The sequence below is a fragment of the Panthera leo genome, chromosome A3 (assembly GCF_018350215.1).
Source record: "Panthera leo isolate Ple1 chromosome A3, P.leo_Ple1_pat1.1, whole genome shotgun sequence".
Classification (NCBI taxonomy): Eukaryota; Metazoa; Chordata; class Mammalia; order Carnivora; family Felidae; genus Panthera; species Panthera leo.
This window is the reverse complement of record NC_056681.1, coordinates 28,271,329-28,289,328: the sequence shown is the minus strand read 5'-3', so window position 1 is coordinate 28,289,328 and position 18,000 is coordinate 28,271,329. Positions and strand designations below refer to the sequence as shown.

At 61.5% G+C, this 18,000-nt stretch overlaps 1 protein-coding gene across 2 annotated transcripts in view; it reads right to left on the bottom strand.

The window, feature by feature from the left end:
• Positions 1-889: 889 nt before the first annotated feature.
• SNPH (syntaphilin) overlaps positions 890-18,000 on the bottom strand; it is a 35,812-nt gene continuing 18,701 nt past the window's right edge. Inside the window, exons 3-6 of one of the 2 annotated variants that reach the window (XM_042931385.1) lie at positions 12,084-12,180; positions 11,282-11,389; positions 7,719-7,868; positions 890-4,714 (exon numbers count right to left, since the gene is read on the bottom strand). In XM_042931385.1, the coding sequence (XP_042787319.1) occupies positions 3,544-4,714; positions 7,719-7,868; positions 11,282-11,389; positions 12,084-12,133 (1,479 nt within the window). In that variant the 5' untranslated portion in view covers positions 12,134-12,180 and the 3' untranslated portion in view covers positions 890-3,543. Of the gene's footprint in view, positions 4,715-7,718; positions 7,869-11,281; positions 11,390-12,083; positions 12,372-18,000 lie in introns of those variants that run through there. The other variant, XM_042931384.1, reaches the window with a different exon arrangement.

Below are 18,000 nucleotides of genomic sequence, written 5' to 3'. Positions count from 1 at the left end.
AGCCTGTGTCTGCATCTGCCGAGCAGGTATGAGATCCACTTTGGGAGGGGACGGGGTGCATTTACAGGCCCTGCCAAGTCTGACCCTGAGGCAGGCTGGGGGACGCCCGTCTGGATCCTTCACATGACCCGGGAGGGGAGTGATCCCAGCTGCTGAGACAGATGCGTGGCTGCACGGAACCTGCACGCGGCTCTCTGCTTCCCTCCAGCTCAGAAAGGATCTCTTTCTGCTCAGCTTTTCCCAGCATGCACCCTGGGACTCCCAGGTTGGCAGGGACAGTTTGAGTCCCCTTCACCCCTCCTCAGAAAACAGACACGACATAAAGAAAACAGGCCGAGGGTCTTGCTGCGTTTTCATGCTTTAATTCAGAGCTGTCTGCTGCAGGTACAACTCTGTCTGAACAGGACAAAGGAGACAAAGTGAAGACCCTCCCCACCTCCCCCCTTCCCGTGTCCCCTAAATTCTCTGTCGAGGGGATGGCCGAATGGAAGAGTACACCGTGACATGTTTGCACTGTCCCCCTAGGTCAGAGTGGGGGTCATGAGTTCCCTGGGCTCCGGCCCTCAGTGGGCCCTGGTCCCAGAACTTTGTCGATGCCTGCCCCTCCCCAGGGCGCTGTCAGTTCCCCGGTGCTAGTGACGACTGGGAAGGGTGTTCAGTGAAAAGCTTAAGTTATCCCCTTGGGAGATGCTCGGAATAAACTCCGCTGGAGGCCAGCTCTCTGTGCAGAGTCCCAGCCCCAGCTCTGATTCCTGCCTGAGCCTGGACCAGAAGAGCAGCAGGGAGGCCCAGGCCCGGGCCCTCCAACTAAGTGGAAGCCACTTCCGGCTACTGGGCTCTAAGGGACCAGCAGTTCCAGGAGGTGGTTCCTGGGAAAATGTCCCTTAGGATCCAATCGGCTCCAGCTGGAGGCTGGGGAGAGGAGAGGCCCCGACGATTTCTGCTCCAGAAGCCGAGGGCAGGAGGGGAAGGCCACAGCCCAGCAGGAGGAGGTATTAAGCAAGAAGGAAAAGGGGAGCTTTGGAGGAGGAGCACTGTGCGGGCGGCCCGGGCCCCTGGCCTTGCCCTCCGGCCCCACGCTCTGTGCCCTGCGTCACCAGGGCTGGGAGCCCGAGCCGGCAGGCCGCTGTGCCTCCGGCGCCCGGAGCCGCACACGCAGCGCTGCCCCTCTTGCATAGATGCGGACACTGAGCACACACACGCACACACGGAGGGCCGGGCCCGGGCCGCCAGCCAGGGGCCCCCCAGGGTCCGTCCCAGGGCCGCCGCCTCTGCTGACACGGAGAAGTAAAGCCCCTCAGAGGCCCCAAAAGAGAAGACCCTCAATGCTGTGGGCGGGGGCCCGGCAACCCGGAGCAGCAACAGATGGGGGCAGCGGCCCCACTCACCTCATGCGCCGCCCTTGGCGAGGGCCTTCTCCAGCAGCCCGGACCACGTCCACCAAAACACAAGACACGACAGGAAGGCCACAGATAGCAAGACACAGACGAGAGCAGAGGGGCTACGCGGCTCGACTAGATTCCAGTGGTGAAAAATATATAGATTTTATGTTGTCAAATATAGCCATACATTTATTTTCTCGGCAAAGCGTTGACTGTTTCTAAGGAGACGCTACGCAGCTTCGTGAGTACACGGCACAGGAGGCTGGGTCCACGGCCAGTCCCGGCTTGGCTTTGGATTGGGTTTGTCCACTGCCCCTCCATGTCACGACCCCAGTGTCTGTGGGGTAGCCCCAGCCGGGCCCCAGGAGTTCAGGTGTGGCTTGGCTGGGGTAAGGGTGCTCCACAAAGGATGGCTGGTCTGAGGCCCCCAACCGGTGGGGGGAGCTTTGGAGGCACAAAGCATGTGGCAGAGGGGGCTGTCGCCCCCATGGCTGGGCTAGCTGCCCACGTCCAGTGCATGCAGGTGCCCCCCCCACCCCGCCCCCGAGTGGAGGGCGCAGAGAGGAAAGGCGGAGCCCATAAGTCAGGCAACGGCTGTCGGAGCAGCTGGGGTGGGCAAGCAGCCTTGGCAGAGAACCGGAGGGGCCCCTGGGCCGGAGGGACGAGTAAGACACGGGGGTCCCACCAACCCCTCCCAAATGCGGGGCCCAACCTCTGAAGGAGGGGCGACCAGATGGGTGTAAGCCCCACCAGGGAGAAGGAGCGGTTTACTTTGTAAAATAACAGTGGTGGTAAAAGGTCAGCAGCTTTGCCGGGGGACCAGATGTCCCAGGGAAGGAGGGGGGCAGGCCAGGGAAGCTCCCAGGCCAACTGGCCTCAGGCTGTGAGTGGGGAGGCTCAGGGCACCCCCGCTTGCCCCGCCCCATCCCTGCCTGGGAGACATCCCAGGGCACCCTGCTTTGGCCTGGACGAACATCATGGCTTCAGTATCCCATCTTGCCATCCATCCTGCTGGAATTCCTTCCAGAGGCAGATAGGTCAAAGTTTAGGAACCCTCGCCCTCGAAGGCAAACAAACCCTCAGTGGAGACGCTGGGGTGCGTGAGAACCGAGCCCCAAAGTGAACATAGTGCAAAGCAGAAGTTGGGCCTGAAGCCCCCAGAGCAAGTCGGGGTGAGCTCCAGGGGCGGTCGTGGCCTGTGGCTTCTCAAACCAGCTGAGGACTGTCCTCACGGTGGCGGGGCCTCATCTCGGAAGGCTGGAGGAGCCCCCTGGAGCCGCCGGCCCCTGCCTCCTCCTCGGGTGCTGGCAGAGGCTCGGGACAGGACGGGAGCTGGGCTCAGGTGTGCACTCCGGCCCCCGGCGCTGGCCTGTCTGGCTCGGCTGTCGTGGGAGGAATGATCTGCGCCGAGAGGGGACCGGATCCCGGGGAAGGTCTAGGACGAACAAACACAGAGAACCCACGCTGCGCTCTGCCACCTCCTGCCCCTCGCGGTCTTTCCTCTGGCCCGTGCCCACGGCCTGGACGACGCTTCTGAATCCCAGCGCCGGGAGCGGCCTGAAGACGCCAGACCCGGTGGCTGCAGACACGGCTCCGAGTCCCGGGCCAGCTGCCTGTACTCTGGGAGGTGGCTGCCTCCGGGTGAGGAGATGATGCTGGCCCAGGAGGCTGGACCCAGGGCAAGGGGCGGCCTGAGAGAGAAGGCGTGGGTGGGAGGCCACCAGACAGGACGTGGGGGTGGGGGACAGGGAGGCTCCAGGCGTCTCAGGCCCAGCCTCCCCAGATCAACACACCAGAGACACTGTGGGCCAGGGCCGCCCCGCGGGAAGGTCCAGGAGGACAGGGCTGGGCCGGGGGGACCTCGCTACCTCCTCTGTCTGCAGTTCGTACAATCGGCGTGCCTCCCTGCCTTCGGTCTCTCTTCCCTTGTCTCCCGTCAAAGTTTTGGGACGCCTTCCCCCCACCCCGACTCTCAGCCCCCTGACACGGTTCACATCCTGAAAAAAAAAAAAAAACAGAAAAAACAGAAAAAAACAAAACCACTTCCAAACCCGAGACCAAACAAGTAAGATGCTGCCCTCCGGGAACGAGCGAGGGGGAGAGCGGCACCCCTACAATCAGTGGTCGGGCCGCCGGAGCCGCTGGCGGGGACGCGGACCCCTCACAGCTGGGAGCCGCCGCCCGGCCCGCCCGGGCCCTGCTGGCTCAGCGAGCGGCAGCTGATCCTGCGGATGGAGTGCAAGGCCACCGTGCAGCAGCCCCGCAGCAGGGAGCTGATGTTGTAAATGGGCTGGCCCTGGCGTCGCTGCGAGCGGCACAGCCAGGCCACCGTGGGCACGGCCGGCACCACCACGGCCAGCAGATCCACGATGTAGTGGCGGCTCCAGTAGCTCTTGGGCTCCTTCTCGGCCGCGGCCACCTCCTCCTCGTCTTCCACGGGGCACGCCACGCTCACCGACGGGCTGGGGTCGGCGCCGGGCCGGTGCGGGCTCGGCCCTCGGGTGACGGGCTCGGGGGCCTCGAGCTCGTCACCCACCGTCACCACCACGGCCGAGTCGGGGTCTTTGGGCCCCGGGGGGCGGGGCTCCGGCTCCGGGCACCCGTGCCCCGATTCGGGGACCGCCCCGCAGACCTGGGCCCTGGTCACTTTCTCCAGGATGGTGTCCAGGTCCGGCTGGTACTGCACGAAGTCTGTCTGGATGGCACGCTCCTGCACGCAGCTGGCCTGCACGCCGGCCTCCGTGCCACACAGCAGCTTCTCGTAGGTGTTGCTGGCAGGGAAGCGGGGGCCCAGGCTGAAGCCGCCGTGCAGCGAGCCCTCCTCGGGGCCGCAGTCCACGCCCGACGACAGCAGGCTGCTGGCCTCCAGCGCGTCCGTCCGGCTCAGCGTGTCGTCGGTCACCGCGAAGCCGCTGTCAGCCCCGTCCTCGCCCGAAGCCCCGGGCTGCTCGCCGGGGGGCCGGTCCCCGCACACGGCCGGGTCACTCAGCTTGGTGTAGGTGGAGCTGCGGGTGAGGGAGCGGGCGGGGGACCCGCCGGCCGACTCCCCGGCGCCGTCCTCCTTGGCCATGCCGTCCTGGGCCACCTCCATGCTGTGCAGCAGCGTCTCCAGCTTCTTGTTCTGGATGTTGATGTCCACGAAGTACTTCTGCAGCCCCTTGTCCTTGTCAATGAGGTTGTTCTTGACCGTGTCAATGACCTGCTTGAGCTGCTTGATCTCCTTGCGGGCCTCCTTCAAGGCCAGCTGGGCCTCCACGCGGTGGCACTCCTCCTCGATCCAGTCCTCCTGCATGCGCGACAGCTGTGTCTTCAGGTCATCGATCTCCGTGTCCCTGCGAGCAGATGACACACACACGCTCACTGCCTGGCCCGTCACCACCACCAAGGGCAAGCAAGGAAGGGGCTGTCACTAAGGACAGAGGGCCGGAACACACAAGGCCTGACTCAGTGCCTCCTCCTTGCTCCACGGGGGATAAGGGGGCGGCCAAGGGGGCCTCCTCTTGGGGGGGAGAAGACACATTCGGGCCCCTCTGCATCCCCAGCCCTGGAGGCCGTAATGCAGACGACTGTCCCCATTTAAATCCATCACCTACAGAAGAGATTAGACAAGAAAAACGCTCAGTGTATACATATATGCTGCTGCTATAAAAACCAAACACATCCACTTTAAAATCTTAACGCGTGACAATAAAAACTAAACCTAAAATCTCCGCTCTAGGGGAAGGAACACGGCCCCCTATGAAATCCGGTGCTGAAAACTGTCCGCGGAGGGACACCGGGCCGGGGACGCGGGGGCAGGCCGTGGGCCGCTTTGCTTTGCTGAGGGATGTTCCAGTCGCCATGTGGGGGGAGGCTGCCGATTTCACACCTTCCCTCAAGTGGGGGGATGAAGAGTGGAGGGTGGAACAGAGGAAAGTGATGACAACAGATGGCCCTCTTTTAGTCACACTCAATGTCTCTGCTGTGTTTCTACTATGAAGAGGGTGGGCCCAAAAGATGGACAAAAACGCACGGGCCACTCCCAAGAGGCGACGCACGTGCCAGGCACACCAGACACAGGCGTCTGAAACCCCCGAGTCACAGATGAATCCGGGGTGCGGGGGACGGAGGCGAGTTAGGCAAACATCCTATCAAGTCTGGAGGTAAAGGCAGCGCGAGATCGGACAGGACGCAGTGAAAGCAGTGAGGACGGAGGAAAGCCATTCCTGAGACGGGAAGTCCTGTCAGGGGGGTGCCCACCGCAGCATCCCTCCCAGCCATGCGGCCCACGTGCCCCGAATTCACGGAAATGCAATCCACGCGTGGCTAGACCATCACTCTGAGGGTCAGGAGTCCACCAGGGACATCATTCCAGATCAAGCGCCGCGCGCTTTTCAGAGTCAGATGGAATGTGCAGTTCAGGAAACGAGGCCAGGACTCATGGTCACAGGGACCGGGATGAGGGGCTGTGGTGGCCGTGAAGGTCGGCGATGGCATTATCTGGAAAGCAGCGGACTGGACCACCCAAAAGGACACAACTCCGTGATGGAGCTGCTCAGAGTGGCAATACTAGATGTACCAGCAGGCACGGGGGACCCTAACTGGGACTCACTCTACGGATACCCTCTGCACTGGCGTGGAGTCCTGGGAGGGAGAGGGAGCTTGGAGGAAGGGACTGGGCATGCTCAGTGTGGCCGGGCCCTTCCCCTCTCTCCTTGGAGCCAGTAGGACCCCAGGCCAGGGAGCTGTGGCTTCCCCACCCCGTCTAGGACGTTACATTTGAACCGAGCCTCGAAGGAGGAGTTCGCCAAGGAAGCAGGACGGGGGCAAGGCCATCTCGGGATGTGGGGACACGGCAAACAAAAGCACAGAGTCTAGAAGCTTAAGGAGAAGGTAGGTGACTGCAGGAGGCAGGTATCAAAGCGAACACACGGAGAGCCGGCCGTGTGGCAGGGGGGCAAGCAAAGAGCCGCCGCAGGTTCCCGCAAGCGTGGCCAGGGGTTTGAGGTGTCGGCACGTCCATGCCAGGGCGTCGTGCCCAAACCACACAGGGCAGACGTCTGCTCCAGCCGCTGGACCAGCCCCAGAAAGGAAGCGACGTGATGGGCCGTCTGCTTCCTGAGGACATTAGTGCAAATGGCCAGGCAGAGCCAGGGCATCACTGAGAAGATGATGGGAGCTAAAAATAGAAATCCCAACTCTACAGACGAGGAGGCCCACAGAATGCCACCTGTAACTTCCTGTGGTTCAAAACCACAACAAACCCAAACCGGATTGGCTACTTGGCAGAGCACTGGTCACGGAAGGGGTGCTCACGCATGGCGTATGCTTCTCTTTATATGCCGTGTCCAGGATAGACAAATCCAGAAAGAAAAGATTAGAGGTAACCAGGAGCCTGGGCCGTGGCTGCGGTTGTGAATGGCGTTTGTTTCTGGGGTGATGGGAATAGTCTGGAATTAGATACCAGTGATGGGGGCACGATCCTGTGACTATACTAACCATCACTGAATTGTACACTTTGGATAGGGAAATTGTAGGGTTTTTTAAAAAGAGGAAAGAAACCATGCTCGCGGTGGCCTGCCCCGGCCCTCAGTGCCCGGCACAGCGTGGGATCCAGCTCCCAGCGGCTGGGAATTTGAACTGACACAGCGCAGAGGAAATGATTAAGGTGATGAAGAGATCAGAGGGCAGTCCTGAAGCTTCAGTCATAAAGATTGAAGCCGCTGGCCCAGAAAGGTAGCAGCTGAGAGGGTCACGGTCTGCCCTCAGGTCTGGAGAATGAGCTCAGATGGGACCGGGGGGCTGGGGTCCCCTGGGCTGGGTAGGAGCTCAGGAAAGGTTTCTCAGGATCTCACATCGTCTGTAAGTAGATGAGCAGAAAGGCTTATGGGGCCTGAACTGGTGGGCCCAGAGCCCCCACCCCCCCACTGGTGACTCCTTGGGTGGAAACAAACAGGGGCTGAGGGGGTGTCCCCTCCCCCCCAACAGGGAAGGTGAGCCAGGAAGGATGCCCTGTGGCCCTGCTCCCCAGGTGGAAGGGAGCCAGGGGGTAAGAAGTGGCCAAATGGGGCTGCCAGGCCCAAAGTGGGAGAGCACCACCTTGGGGTGTGGGGAGGACTGGCCGGCTGTCAGGGGAAGCTGCCTGCAGTCAGGGAGAGCAGCTGAGGGGAGCATAGGGGTGGCTGAGGGCTCTGGAAAGGGGCTCCCCCAGGGCTTTGCCGGAAGGAAAGGGCAGGCCAGGTGCCGGGAAGCCCTCAGCGGCTCCTTCCTCCTGGAAGTGCCCCAGGGCCCTGGGTCTCCAGGGCAGCATGTCTCCAGGGCTGCCCACCCACCCCCAGCCCTCCGCCAGCGGCTCACCGGTCCTGGAGCCGGTCCTGCGTGTCCTTCAGCCGCGCCTTCAGGTGCCGGATGCACACCTCCTTCTGCTGCAGTGGGGTCAGGTACTGCTCTGGGGTGGGGGGCTTGACGCCGTGGTTGTCGCTGCACAGTGTGTACTTCATGGAGCGCCTGCGTGGGGACACATGTCAGCACGGAGGGAGGAAGAGGTCCCCAACCATCACCAGACAGCTCCGGGCCAGGCTTTCCTCCAGGAGCCCGGGTGGGCATGATAACACCCAGACCTTCCGGAAGGTAGGTTCTGTTAAAGCTCTTCTGGGGGCACCTGGGTGGCTCAGCCGGTGAAGCATCTGACTTCCGCTTAGGTTGTGATCTTGCGGTCGGCAAGTTTGAGCCCCGTGTCGGGCTCTGGGCTGACAGCTCGGAGCCTGGAGCCTGCTTCGGATTCTGTGTCTCCCTCTCTCTCTCTCTGCCCCTCCCGTGCCCACGCTTTGTCTTTCTCAGTCTCTCAAAAATGAATAAACGTTAAAAAAATAAAACCTCTTCTGCGTGAAGACCACAGTGGGGAGCTCGGGGGTCCTCTAGTTGGGGTGGGGACACACAACAGCACACGCACAGCCTGGCACCGTGTTCTGTGCCCTCCTGACGCTATTGGTCAGCTCAGTCCCAGTGGCGATCCCAGAACTCATGTGTCCAGGCTCCTAACCCAGAGAATGAGTTTGGGGGCCAGAGGCCGGCGTGGTCCCCCTCCCTGTGTCATTCCCCCAGGGTCTGCGTGGCGGCAAGGACTTCCCCCCGCCCCCCCCGCCGTGCAGGAGCAAACACCCCCCAGAGCCGAGAGCCGTCACCGCCTGGCCTGCAGGACCGTGGGGGAAACAGCAGGTGCAGACACGTGTGCACGCATAGCAGTCTCCAAACACACTCTGACACCCTGCTTGCCATCCTCACGGACACACGAGTTTGCACGGCCATGCACACGTATTTCCTTGGAGTACACATCTGAGTACGATTACCCCAGTCCGTCTGTGTCTGCGGGCCCACCTGCGTGTGCGCACACCCGTGCCCGTGCGTCCTGCCACCCCACAGCCACCCTCAGGGGCCACTCACGCATACTAGGACGCTGGCCCACACGCGGGTGCACGCAGATGCACGCAGACCCTTGCCACCCGCATACGCGCTCGTGCTCTGAGGGCACACACAAACGCACGTGTGATCGCTCACCAGCTCGGGGCTTCTCCTCATTAACGGCTGAACCCCGAGCTGGCAGCAAGCCAGGTGCCACATGCAACCTGGCCCCGGGTAGCACAGGTGTGTGTGTGTGTGTGTGTGTGTGTGGTGAGCACGCCCTGGACCCAGCTCAGCAAAGGTGGAGGGATTCCCACCCAGTGGAGGGCGGAGGGCCAAGGCTTGCACCCAGCGGAGAGCACCCGATTTCACCAACACACGCGGCCCAGCCACCTCAACTCACAGCTTCCTGCCTGCGGGTTGTTCTGTTCACGAGGAAACCTCCTTGGGTCTTGTCTTAAAAGCCTGGGCACGTTCTCACACAGCCTGGCAGAGGCCTTGTGGCCATCTGACTCCTGCTCCTTTAGGGGCCGGCCACCCCTGCATCTAGGGAGGGGCAATGACATCGCCAGGTCTGACCCTGGTTCGCAGAAGCAGCCACCCTGGAGGGAGTGTGAACGGCTCTGTGGGAGCCGGATAATGTTTGTGGAGGAAAGAAGTCTTTCTAAACCGTCAGCCATCGAAGAGAATGTGTAGACAGAGGCAGAGAGAAAGAGAAATGATTCTCCTCTACTTCCTCGCCTCGTGGTCCCTAGGTTTAACTGAGGTCACATCACACGCTGGCCTGTTTTTCCGCGTGACAAGGGGCAGAGGGGTGGCGTGGGTCGCGAGCCGGGGACTCCCCCTCTGCGGACTCTAAGAATCTCCTTCCGAGAGAGAAGGCAGCCAGCGGGGGCCAGGGCCCCATGCTGCGGACATCCCGGCGGCTGCCACGCAGGGACTCCAGCTAGAGGGGCGCCGGTCTGTGCCGAGTGACAAGGGGCTTCTCGCGGGGCCCCGGGCTCCAGGATCAGTTAAGCCAGCGCAGTTGAGAATTACAGAACAAGTAGCCATTCTCACGCTTCCCATGCGCTTTCATGGGTTTCTCTCTAATGTGCTTTTTTGCTCTAATGTAACACTTAACACTCATACGTTCTTAGTCACTAGCTCTATCCTTGAAGGGGAAAAAATATGTTTATATATAACCGAGAAGAAGAATACACCGTGATTCATGGCTCTCCACTATTCACGCCCCGGAACACCTGGCTGTTTGCACCGAGGCCACAGCCAAGGCCCCGCTGCTCACCCGCAGCTGACACTGTCCACATGGGCAAGGAGACCCTCTCACGGGATTTCTTAGCCTCGGGGCTGGGGCCGCCCCCGTGGACTGCCGTGATGACACGCGTTGCAAAAATCTGCTGTGAAGAAGTATTAAAGTTGCCCGTCATATACTTTTCGAAGGGAACGCATCCGTCAGTGCCACTCACACCTGCTGCGCGCCACCCCGAGCTGGGGTTGCAGCCAGGAGGCTGAGGCGTGGGTCCTGCACACGTGTGTCACCCGTCACGCACGTCGTGGCGGAAAACTCTGAGAACAGCCGTCTCGGCCTGATCTGAGCATCACTTCACACCAATGACACCGTCTCTGCGGGAAGGCCAAGGCCAGCCTTCGCCAGCCTGGCGGCCCAGGACCCCCAGGTGGGACCAAAGTCCTCACGAGGGCAGCGGCCAGTACGGGCCACCTGCAGACATCAACCCACAGAGACCTGTGGGATGTTGGCCCCTCTTTACAGATAAGGGAATGGAGACTCAGAGACGGGAAGTACGAACGCCAAGGCCGCGCTCCCCCGGCTCCACTGGGGAACGAGGATGGGCCGCCATTACGGCTGTCCCTCCCTGGTTTTCAAGGATGCACAGCTTCCCTTCACCTGTCTCCCCAGCCGATCCTGCTTTTCCCGTTACGTTCCGCCATTCCCTGAGGGCACAGCCTGGCAGGTGCCACGCTGTGACACACTCCGCTCTCCTGACCAGCTCCACCTCGGTCTCTCTCACAGGGGCCCCTCAGGAGAGCGGGATGGCAGATGCCGCGAGTGGCTTGTCCCTACCTATCTTGCCTGGCACCACCTGCCCTGCAGCCACGGCCAGTGCCAGCTGGCAAGGCGGAGACAGAAGTCCCGGGAAAGGTGTCCCTCCTCAGGAGGCAGGAGCGCCTTGCACTGGGCCCTTGTTCCTTCTGGACCCGATGCTGGCCTGATGCCTGGAGGGGTAGGAGCCTCTTGGAACGGCAAGGACAAAACCGTACCCCAAGGACGGCGGGGCAAGAAGACGGGACGGGGTCCCAGACACTTCCGGGCCCTCGCTCTGAGAGCATCACAGGGTGGTGTGCGGCTGGCTGTGTCACATCCCTCCCTCAAACAGGAGGAGCTGAGGCTCTGGGACAGTGACCCGCACAGCCAGTGACGCTGGAGTCCTACAGCCCCGGCCCGCCCAGGGCGCCCAAGTGTGCAGCCAGCAGGAGACCAGGCACAGGGGAGGCCTTACCTGGGCGTGGGGCTGCTGTCGCTGCCCTTGCAGGAGCCCGAGTTGCTGCTGCTGCTGAGAGAAGAGGTGCCGTAGGCGTCCCGCACGCTCACTGGCGGAGAGGTGCGCCTGGAGGCAGGGAGAAGAGGCAGGTGCTCGTTCTGGCTGGCGGGCAGCTGCGGACACTGGGCGAACACCGCCAGGCCGCTGCGGCCCAAAGGGCCCCCGCTGAGGGGTCGGCACCGGGGAGAGAAGCAGAGGGGAGAGGGGGACGCACAGACAGGGGTGACAGAACAGACAGCGCAAATCAAGATGGAAAACCAGGAGCAGACCGGTCCTCCTGGCTCCCCAGGACAGGAATGGAGGCTGGGCAGGGCCAAGGGCAGCAGGGGGGGGGGGTCCCATCTGTCTCGCCAGGGGTCCTCAACTTTCAGGGTCCCCCAACCCCAGAGGAGGGCCCTGAGTGGGCTGAGACAGGTGGGGCAGAGCAGGGCAGGCAGGGGTAGGGACAAAGGTCAAAGTCAAGGGGGCAGGGGGGCCTGAGTGAGCCAGAGTGGATGATGGCGTGAGTCCCCTCCGGTAACTGTGAAGCGTAACAACAGCACTGGTGATGGTAGGAATCCAGTGGTTTGATTCTTCAGAGAACTTTTATATCCACTGCGTCATTTGAGCCCTTAAATAGTTCCAGGAGGAGGTGAGTGTTGGCCAGCCCAGTTTTAAAGCTGGGGAAATGACTTGCTCACGGACACACTGCATGTTGGTGGCAGAGTGGGGACGGAGACCCTCCCTCCTCCCGCCCTCTGAGGCCAAGGGGGAGACTCACCTGCGGGATCCAGCAGAGGCCCGTCTACTGCCCGGCAGGGACATGGCCATGAGGCTGCGGGTCCGGGTGAGGGGCGGGATGGGCGGTGTCCCCGGGGCTGAGGAGAGAGGGCGCGTTGGGGGGGCCGCGGGGAGGGCCGGACCAGGCCACGTCATCCTCTCGCTGGGGCCGCTGCCTGGCATGGCTCTCCTCTCGCCCTTCAGCAGGACACCCCAGGACCGAGCGAGGGCCCGGCCGGCAGGCTCTGGCCACAGCTCCCTCCACCAACGAAGTTAGCACACTCCTGCCACCTGACTTAAAATCTCGAACGTCAGGGCCTCGGGGGCAGCCGGAAATCAGAGATCCGACCCTGTGTTCTCCAGACGATCGAATGTGGAGGGCGAGCTCGAAGGCCTGGCCCAAGGTCACACGGGCTTCGGGGCAGGGCTCCTGACTCAGCACAGCACTGAGTTCTCTACACTACAAGCCGGGACCCCCGATCCCTGACTCGGACCCCACCCCACGGTAGACAGTCCCTCCTCGGCGGGGGCTGCAGGCTGGAGGACTCCTGGAGCAGGACCAGGAACCCCAAATTAGGCTGGGCTAGTCGTGACGTCACCTTCCCAGGGCGCCCGCTGGCGTGTGGCTCAGGGCTTCCTGTCTATAGGGGAGACAAGACAGACCAACATACCAGCACACGTGTAGAAAGACCTACGGATACACACGAATGTGAGAAGGTACTATGTCCCTGCCCTTCTAAGGCAGGCCACACACATCTCAGTGAACATGCTCAGGGCCCGCCCACAATGCAGCATGTGCAGCCAGGCCATCCCCCCCACCCCCCACCCCCCCCAGCACGCATGCTACACACAGGCAAGCCTGCACCCATTCATGCAAACACGCATGCTGATTTGGGCATGCGTCAGGACCTCAGAGCACAGGCTCAAAGCAGATGAGGAAGGGGGGTGAATGGGTACAGAAGCCCTCCTCTGGGGCGGGGGTGGGGGGTGCTTGGCGGGCTGGACCTAGTAGGAAGTGACCAGGCCTGTAGGGACCCTTCCTTGGCACTCTTGACAAGTGGGTAGGGGCTTAGGCTCCAAGGGCAGCCCTAGAAGGGTCTAAGGAGGGGAGAAGCCCCATGGCAGGCTGAGCGTTGGCTGTTGTCGGGAGGCCTCCGGCACTGGGCGTCACCCCAGACCCCTGGAGTCTGAGGCGGGTGGGCCTGGGCTCTTTGCGCCAACCTGCTAGTCCTAGGCCAGCTCCAGAGACCCCAGTTCCCTCCTTCTTCCGTGCTCAGAGCAGGGACTGAGGCCAGCAGCCTGGGTTCCTGGAGACCTGGCCAAGGACACCATGCCCCAACCTTCCCCCATGCTGGAGAGCAGCTTTCACCGAGCCCCGCTGCGCGCAGACCCCGTGCCAAGCACTTTACGTACAGTGTGCCATTGACTCCTCCCAAAAACCCTATGAGGAAGTGCTGTGATTAGTCCCCTCACAGATGAGGAATCCGAGCCTCCCAGAGGAGGGACTTGCCCCAGTCACGCCCCCAGAGTGTGGGCAGGGCCAACATCGGAACCAGGCCAACACCAGACGCCCGCCCGAGGGCCTGGGTCTCAGACTCCGGAGTCCCCTGGCTGGCCCCACCCCTGGTCACACGGGCCTCCCACGTCCACGTCCTCCCGGGAGCCTGGTCAACCTGCACGGTGGCGGGGCTGCCTCCTGAGAGGACAAAGGCGCTGCTCAGGTGACCTGTTTCCTGGCCGTGACACAGAACGTGGCCTGTCCCCCCGGAGGGCCTGGACACAGCCAGCATTGTCTGCCCGGAGGTGTCGGGTGCCGGGTGCAGGAGCTGCCGACACCATGCCCGTCACCTGAGCTGCTCGCCCCAGCTCCCACCCATCATGCCCCAATCAGGCAGGGCCTCCGGGCAATGTAGGGCCGACCCCTGAAGGAGGAGCCAGGGGACCGAAGACAGTGCTCCCCACACTTGTCAGGAAGGCTACCAAGGGCTCCGGGCCTCCTGGGCACAGCTTGGGGCCGACAGGGGGGTGACGCGTTATCACATGTGGGCCCCAGCTCGCAGAGCCACAGGGCCCGACAGGCCCTGGCTTCTCGTCCCAGGCAGCCCGGCTGCCCCAGCCACCCTCCCGGCCTCACCCCCTTCCCTTGTCGCTTTTGGGGGGATGCCCTGAAGAGGCTGTGCCTTCAGGAGGACTTTTCAGCAGAGGCAGGACTCAGCAGGACTCAGATCCGAGGACAGGCCTCGCTCTCCCAGGCCAGCTTGGGTAAAGGTTGCTAAGGAGCGAGGAAAGTCCAGGCGGAGTCCCGGGCCTCTGTCCTGGGAGGCAGGCAAGTTGCCTGGTTTGCCTTGGAGCTGAGTGTGGCCTCAGTACAATGACAGCTTTGTCTCCTCTGTCCCTGCTCCTACCTGCTCGGCAACCCCACACCTCCCTCCTCCTGTGCTCCCTCTTCCTTCCTCTCTGGCCCAGGGGGCGGGAAGGAGACAGTGTTTGTACCTGGATGGACCTCCCGGTCTCCTGGGAGGCCAGAGCCAGCCATTCATTCAGGACAGGGGTGGAAGAAGCATTTCCCCTGCTGGGACAGCACCTTGCAGGCGGGGGGGATGGGGGATCCCTCAGGGGAGGGCAGAAGCCACCCAGGCCCAAAGGGAGCCACCTCTCCAGGATCCTACTCAGAAGCCTCGGCGCGCCCCGTGTGCTCTCTCGGGTCCTTCCTCCCCCTCCAGGCCCCAGAGAGGAGGCGGGTTGCCATGGCGTCTGTCTCCGTGCCGCCTGCCAGCTCCCCGGAGTCCCACAGCCCTGTCCCCTGGCAGCCAGAGGCTGCCACTTGGAATGAAAGGTGGAAAGGAAACCCTTCACCGTGGGGCGCCGGACTGAGAGTCTCTTCTCGCCTCAACACCAGAGTAAACCCAGGCCCTCACTCCGGCCTCCCTCCATGTCCCCATCCTGCCCACATCATGACCACGCTGCTGCGCCCCCGCTTTGATCCGTCCCTCACACACCCAACGGTCTCCCAAAGGCCTACAATGGGGGTCCAGGGGATACAGCAGGATCCAGGAAACAGGAGACAGAAGGACGTAAAAACAGAGACAGATCTGGGCTCAAATTCCAGCTCTGCCAGTCTCCACACGCATGCCTTGGGTGAGCCACACCACCTCTCTGAGCCTTTGCTTCCTCATCTGTGAGTGGGGCCGTCGTGGGGTGCACCTCACGTGGTTACTGTGGCAGGATAACGCATGCCCAGGGCTCAGCCCAGTGCCCGCCACACAACACACGCTCGAAAGTGGGAACTGCCAGTATAGATAAGTGCAACGCAGTGCGAGCTTCAAAACAGAGACCCATTCGAGGCATCACGTGGCCTCACGAGGGTCAGAGACAGCTCCTCCAAGAGGAAATTTACGCTGGGTCTTGAAGGATGAATAGGAGTTCGGCAGCAGGAGAAAGCGGGTGGGAAGGAAGGAGAAGGCTGGGCAAAGGCAGTGAGTTGTTCAACTGCATGGCATGGCTGGAGAGCTGCTGAGGAAACTAGGGGGTCTGGTGAGGTCAGAGGCCCAGTTTAGACTTGCAGTTTAGAAAGCCCCCCGGGGTAGGGGGCCTTTGTGGAGCGTGGCTGGGAAGGGACAGGAATACAGGCAGACGACCAGTCAGGAGGTTATCACGAACTTCCAAGTGGGAAATCAGAAGAGCCTGGGTCAGGGCTGCAGGAGCAATGGAGAAGAGCATCTGGAACCTTGAGAGGCATCAGGGGCCCCCGATTAAGTAAAAATTGGGCACGGCTCTTGATTCTGGCATTCAAGGCCCGCTTATCTATACCCTTGCCAACATTCAAGGCCCGCTCACCCATACCCTTGCCAACGTGCTGTCAGCGGCCTGCTGACCCCCAGGAAAGCCCCATCAGTCACTCTGGCACCTCCACGCAGGCTGTTGGCCCAGCCTGCAGCACCCTCCCTGCCCTGTTCTCATGCACGCATCACACGCCTCCTGCAAGGCTCTGACCTGCACGGCTTTCCCCCTGGACTTTCCCATCACTTACTGTCATGACCACTTAGCATGCCATGCCTTGGGTTGAAACTCAGGGACCACCACCCTCTGGGGGACTTCATAAAAAACAACACAACCAATGCACAATGGTCTGAGCATGTCTGGTAGGCCAAGGGGTTGGCTTAGATGGTCTCTAAGACACTTCTGGATCCAACCTTCCGTGATCCTGAGCTGTTAAGGAAATGACGGACTTAACAATGAAAGCCTCATTCTCCCTCAATGACTAGGGCTCCTGGGTTTCAGTTTCCACCTCGGTAACACGAGGAAGCTGCATTTCTCTGAAGAGACACCATGGCAGTTTACTCAATCAGTGAGTCGTGGGGGGAGAGACCAGGCACTTGGGTTAATCCAATATTCTGGCTAAGTGAAAGTCCCTGTATGTACTATCAATGAGTTTTTGCAACGACTCGGCCATCAGTAAAAGAAGAAAGCCATCCTAAAACCCCAGGGAACAGAACAATCTGTCTCTGATGACTCAGGCCTCCGACAGCTACGGAAAGCAGAGGACGCAACCGACAGAACAGAGCTTGGGAGGGGTCCTCTCTCTGCCAAGGCAACACGAGAATGCCGAACAGTGCTCCCAGCAAACAGCAGAGCGTCTGGTGCTCCTCGAATGCCAGTGTGGTGCAAGCCTGGGCTGGGAGCGTGCCAGCAGCCGTACTCCGAGTCCCGGAGGATTAGTGCTCTGGGGGCTATCCGCGGCCGGGGAGCTCGGTAAACCTTCCGCTGGCTTCGTGACCCCGGCTACTGTGGGTGTCCAGCCCCCGAGAAACAGATGGCCTTTCTTCCTGAACCTGGAAAGGCATTTCTCCAGCTCGCTTCCTCCGTCCTGCGCAAGCCGCCCTCAGCGCTGGAGCCACAGGTGGGGGCCATCGGACTCCTTCTTCTCACTGCGACAGCCCCAGCACAGCGGCTGGACGGACCCCCAACCCAGACGCCAGGGGTGGGAGAGGGGTGCTGCCCCAGGCAAGCAGGCCGGGGCTGGGGGCTGCGACGGCCGCCACGCCACAGTCTTCAGCGACTAGACTCAGATTCCGGACCTGAGTGAGCGTGGAGCCCGGCTTGGTCTTCAGACCCCCCAGAGGATTTGCCTCTGGGCCTGCTGAGCGGTGGGCTCAGGCCTCCTCATCACCTGCAGAGGCTCCCCTTGTATCTGTTCCATATACGGAAGGCCCTGCCGTGAGACTGCTTCTCTGAGAAAGGTTTTGCAGGCTTAACCGCGTACTACGTATTTTCCACAATGAGCTACTTCGCGTCTAGTGGGAGGGCTATCATCAGACAGACCAAGACGAGCGTGGGCGAGGCTGTGGAGGAACTGGAGTTCTCACGCACTGCTGGTGGGAAGGTAAAGTGGTGCAGCCGCGGGGGAAAGCAGCACGGCAGCTCCTTGGAACGTTAAGCGTAGGGTTAACGTGTGACCTGTCAATTTCCCTGCTAGGTCGATATCCCCCGGAGCATAGGAAACTGGGGTGCAAACAAGAACTCGTTTCGCAATGTTTGTAGCCACAGCGTTCCGCACGGAGGGAAACAACCCAAATGCCTGCCAGTGTCCAACGAATGCATAAATAACATGAGGGACAGGTAGGTAACGGAATATCACTGAGTCCAAAAAAAAAAAAAGGCAGGAGGTATGGACACCTGCTACAACATGGATGAACCTCGGAAGACGCTAAACGAAAGAAGCCAGATGCAAAAGGCCACACGTTATATGATTTCATTTATATGAAATGTCCTTGGCAGGCAAATCTATAGAGACCGAAAGCAGATGAGGGGTTGCCAAGGGCTGGGGGAAGGAGGAGCAGGCGAGGACCGCTGGCAGGAGTCTCTTTTGGGGATGATGACAATGTTCTGGAATTAGACAGTGGTGATGGATACACACC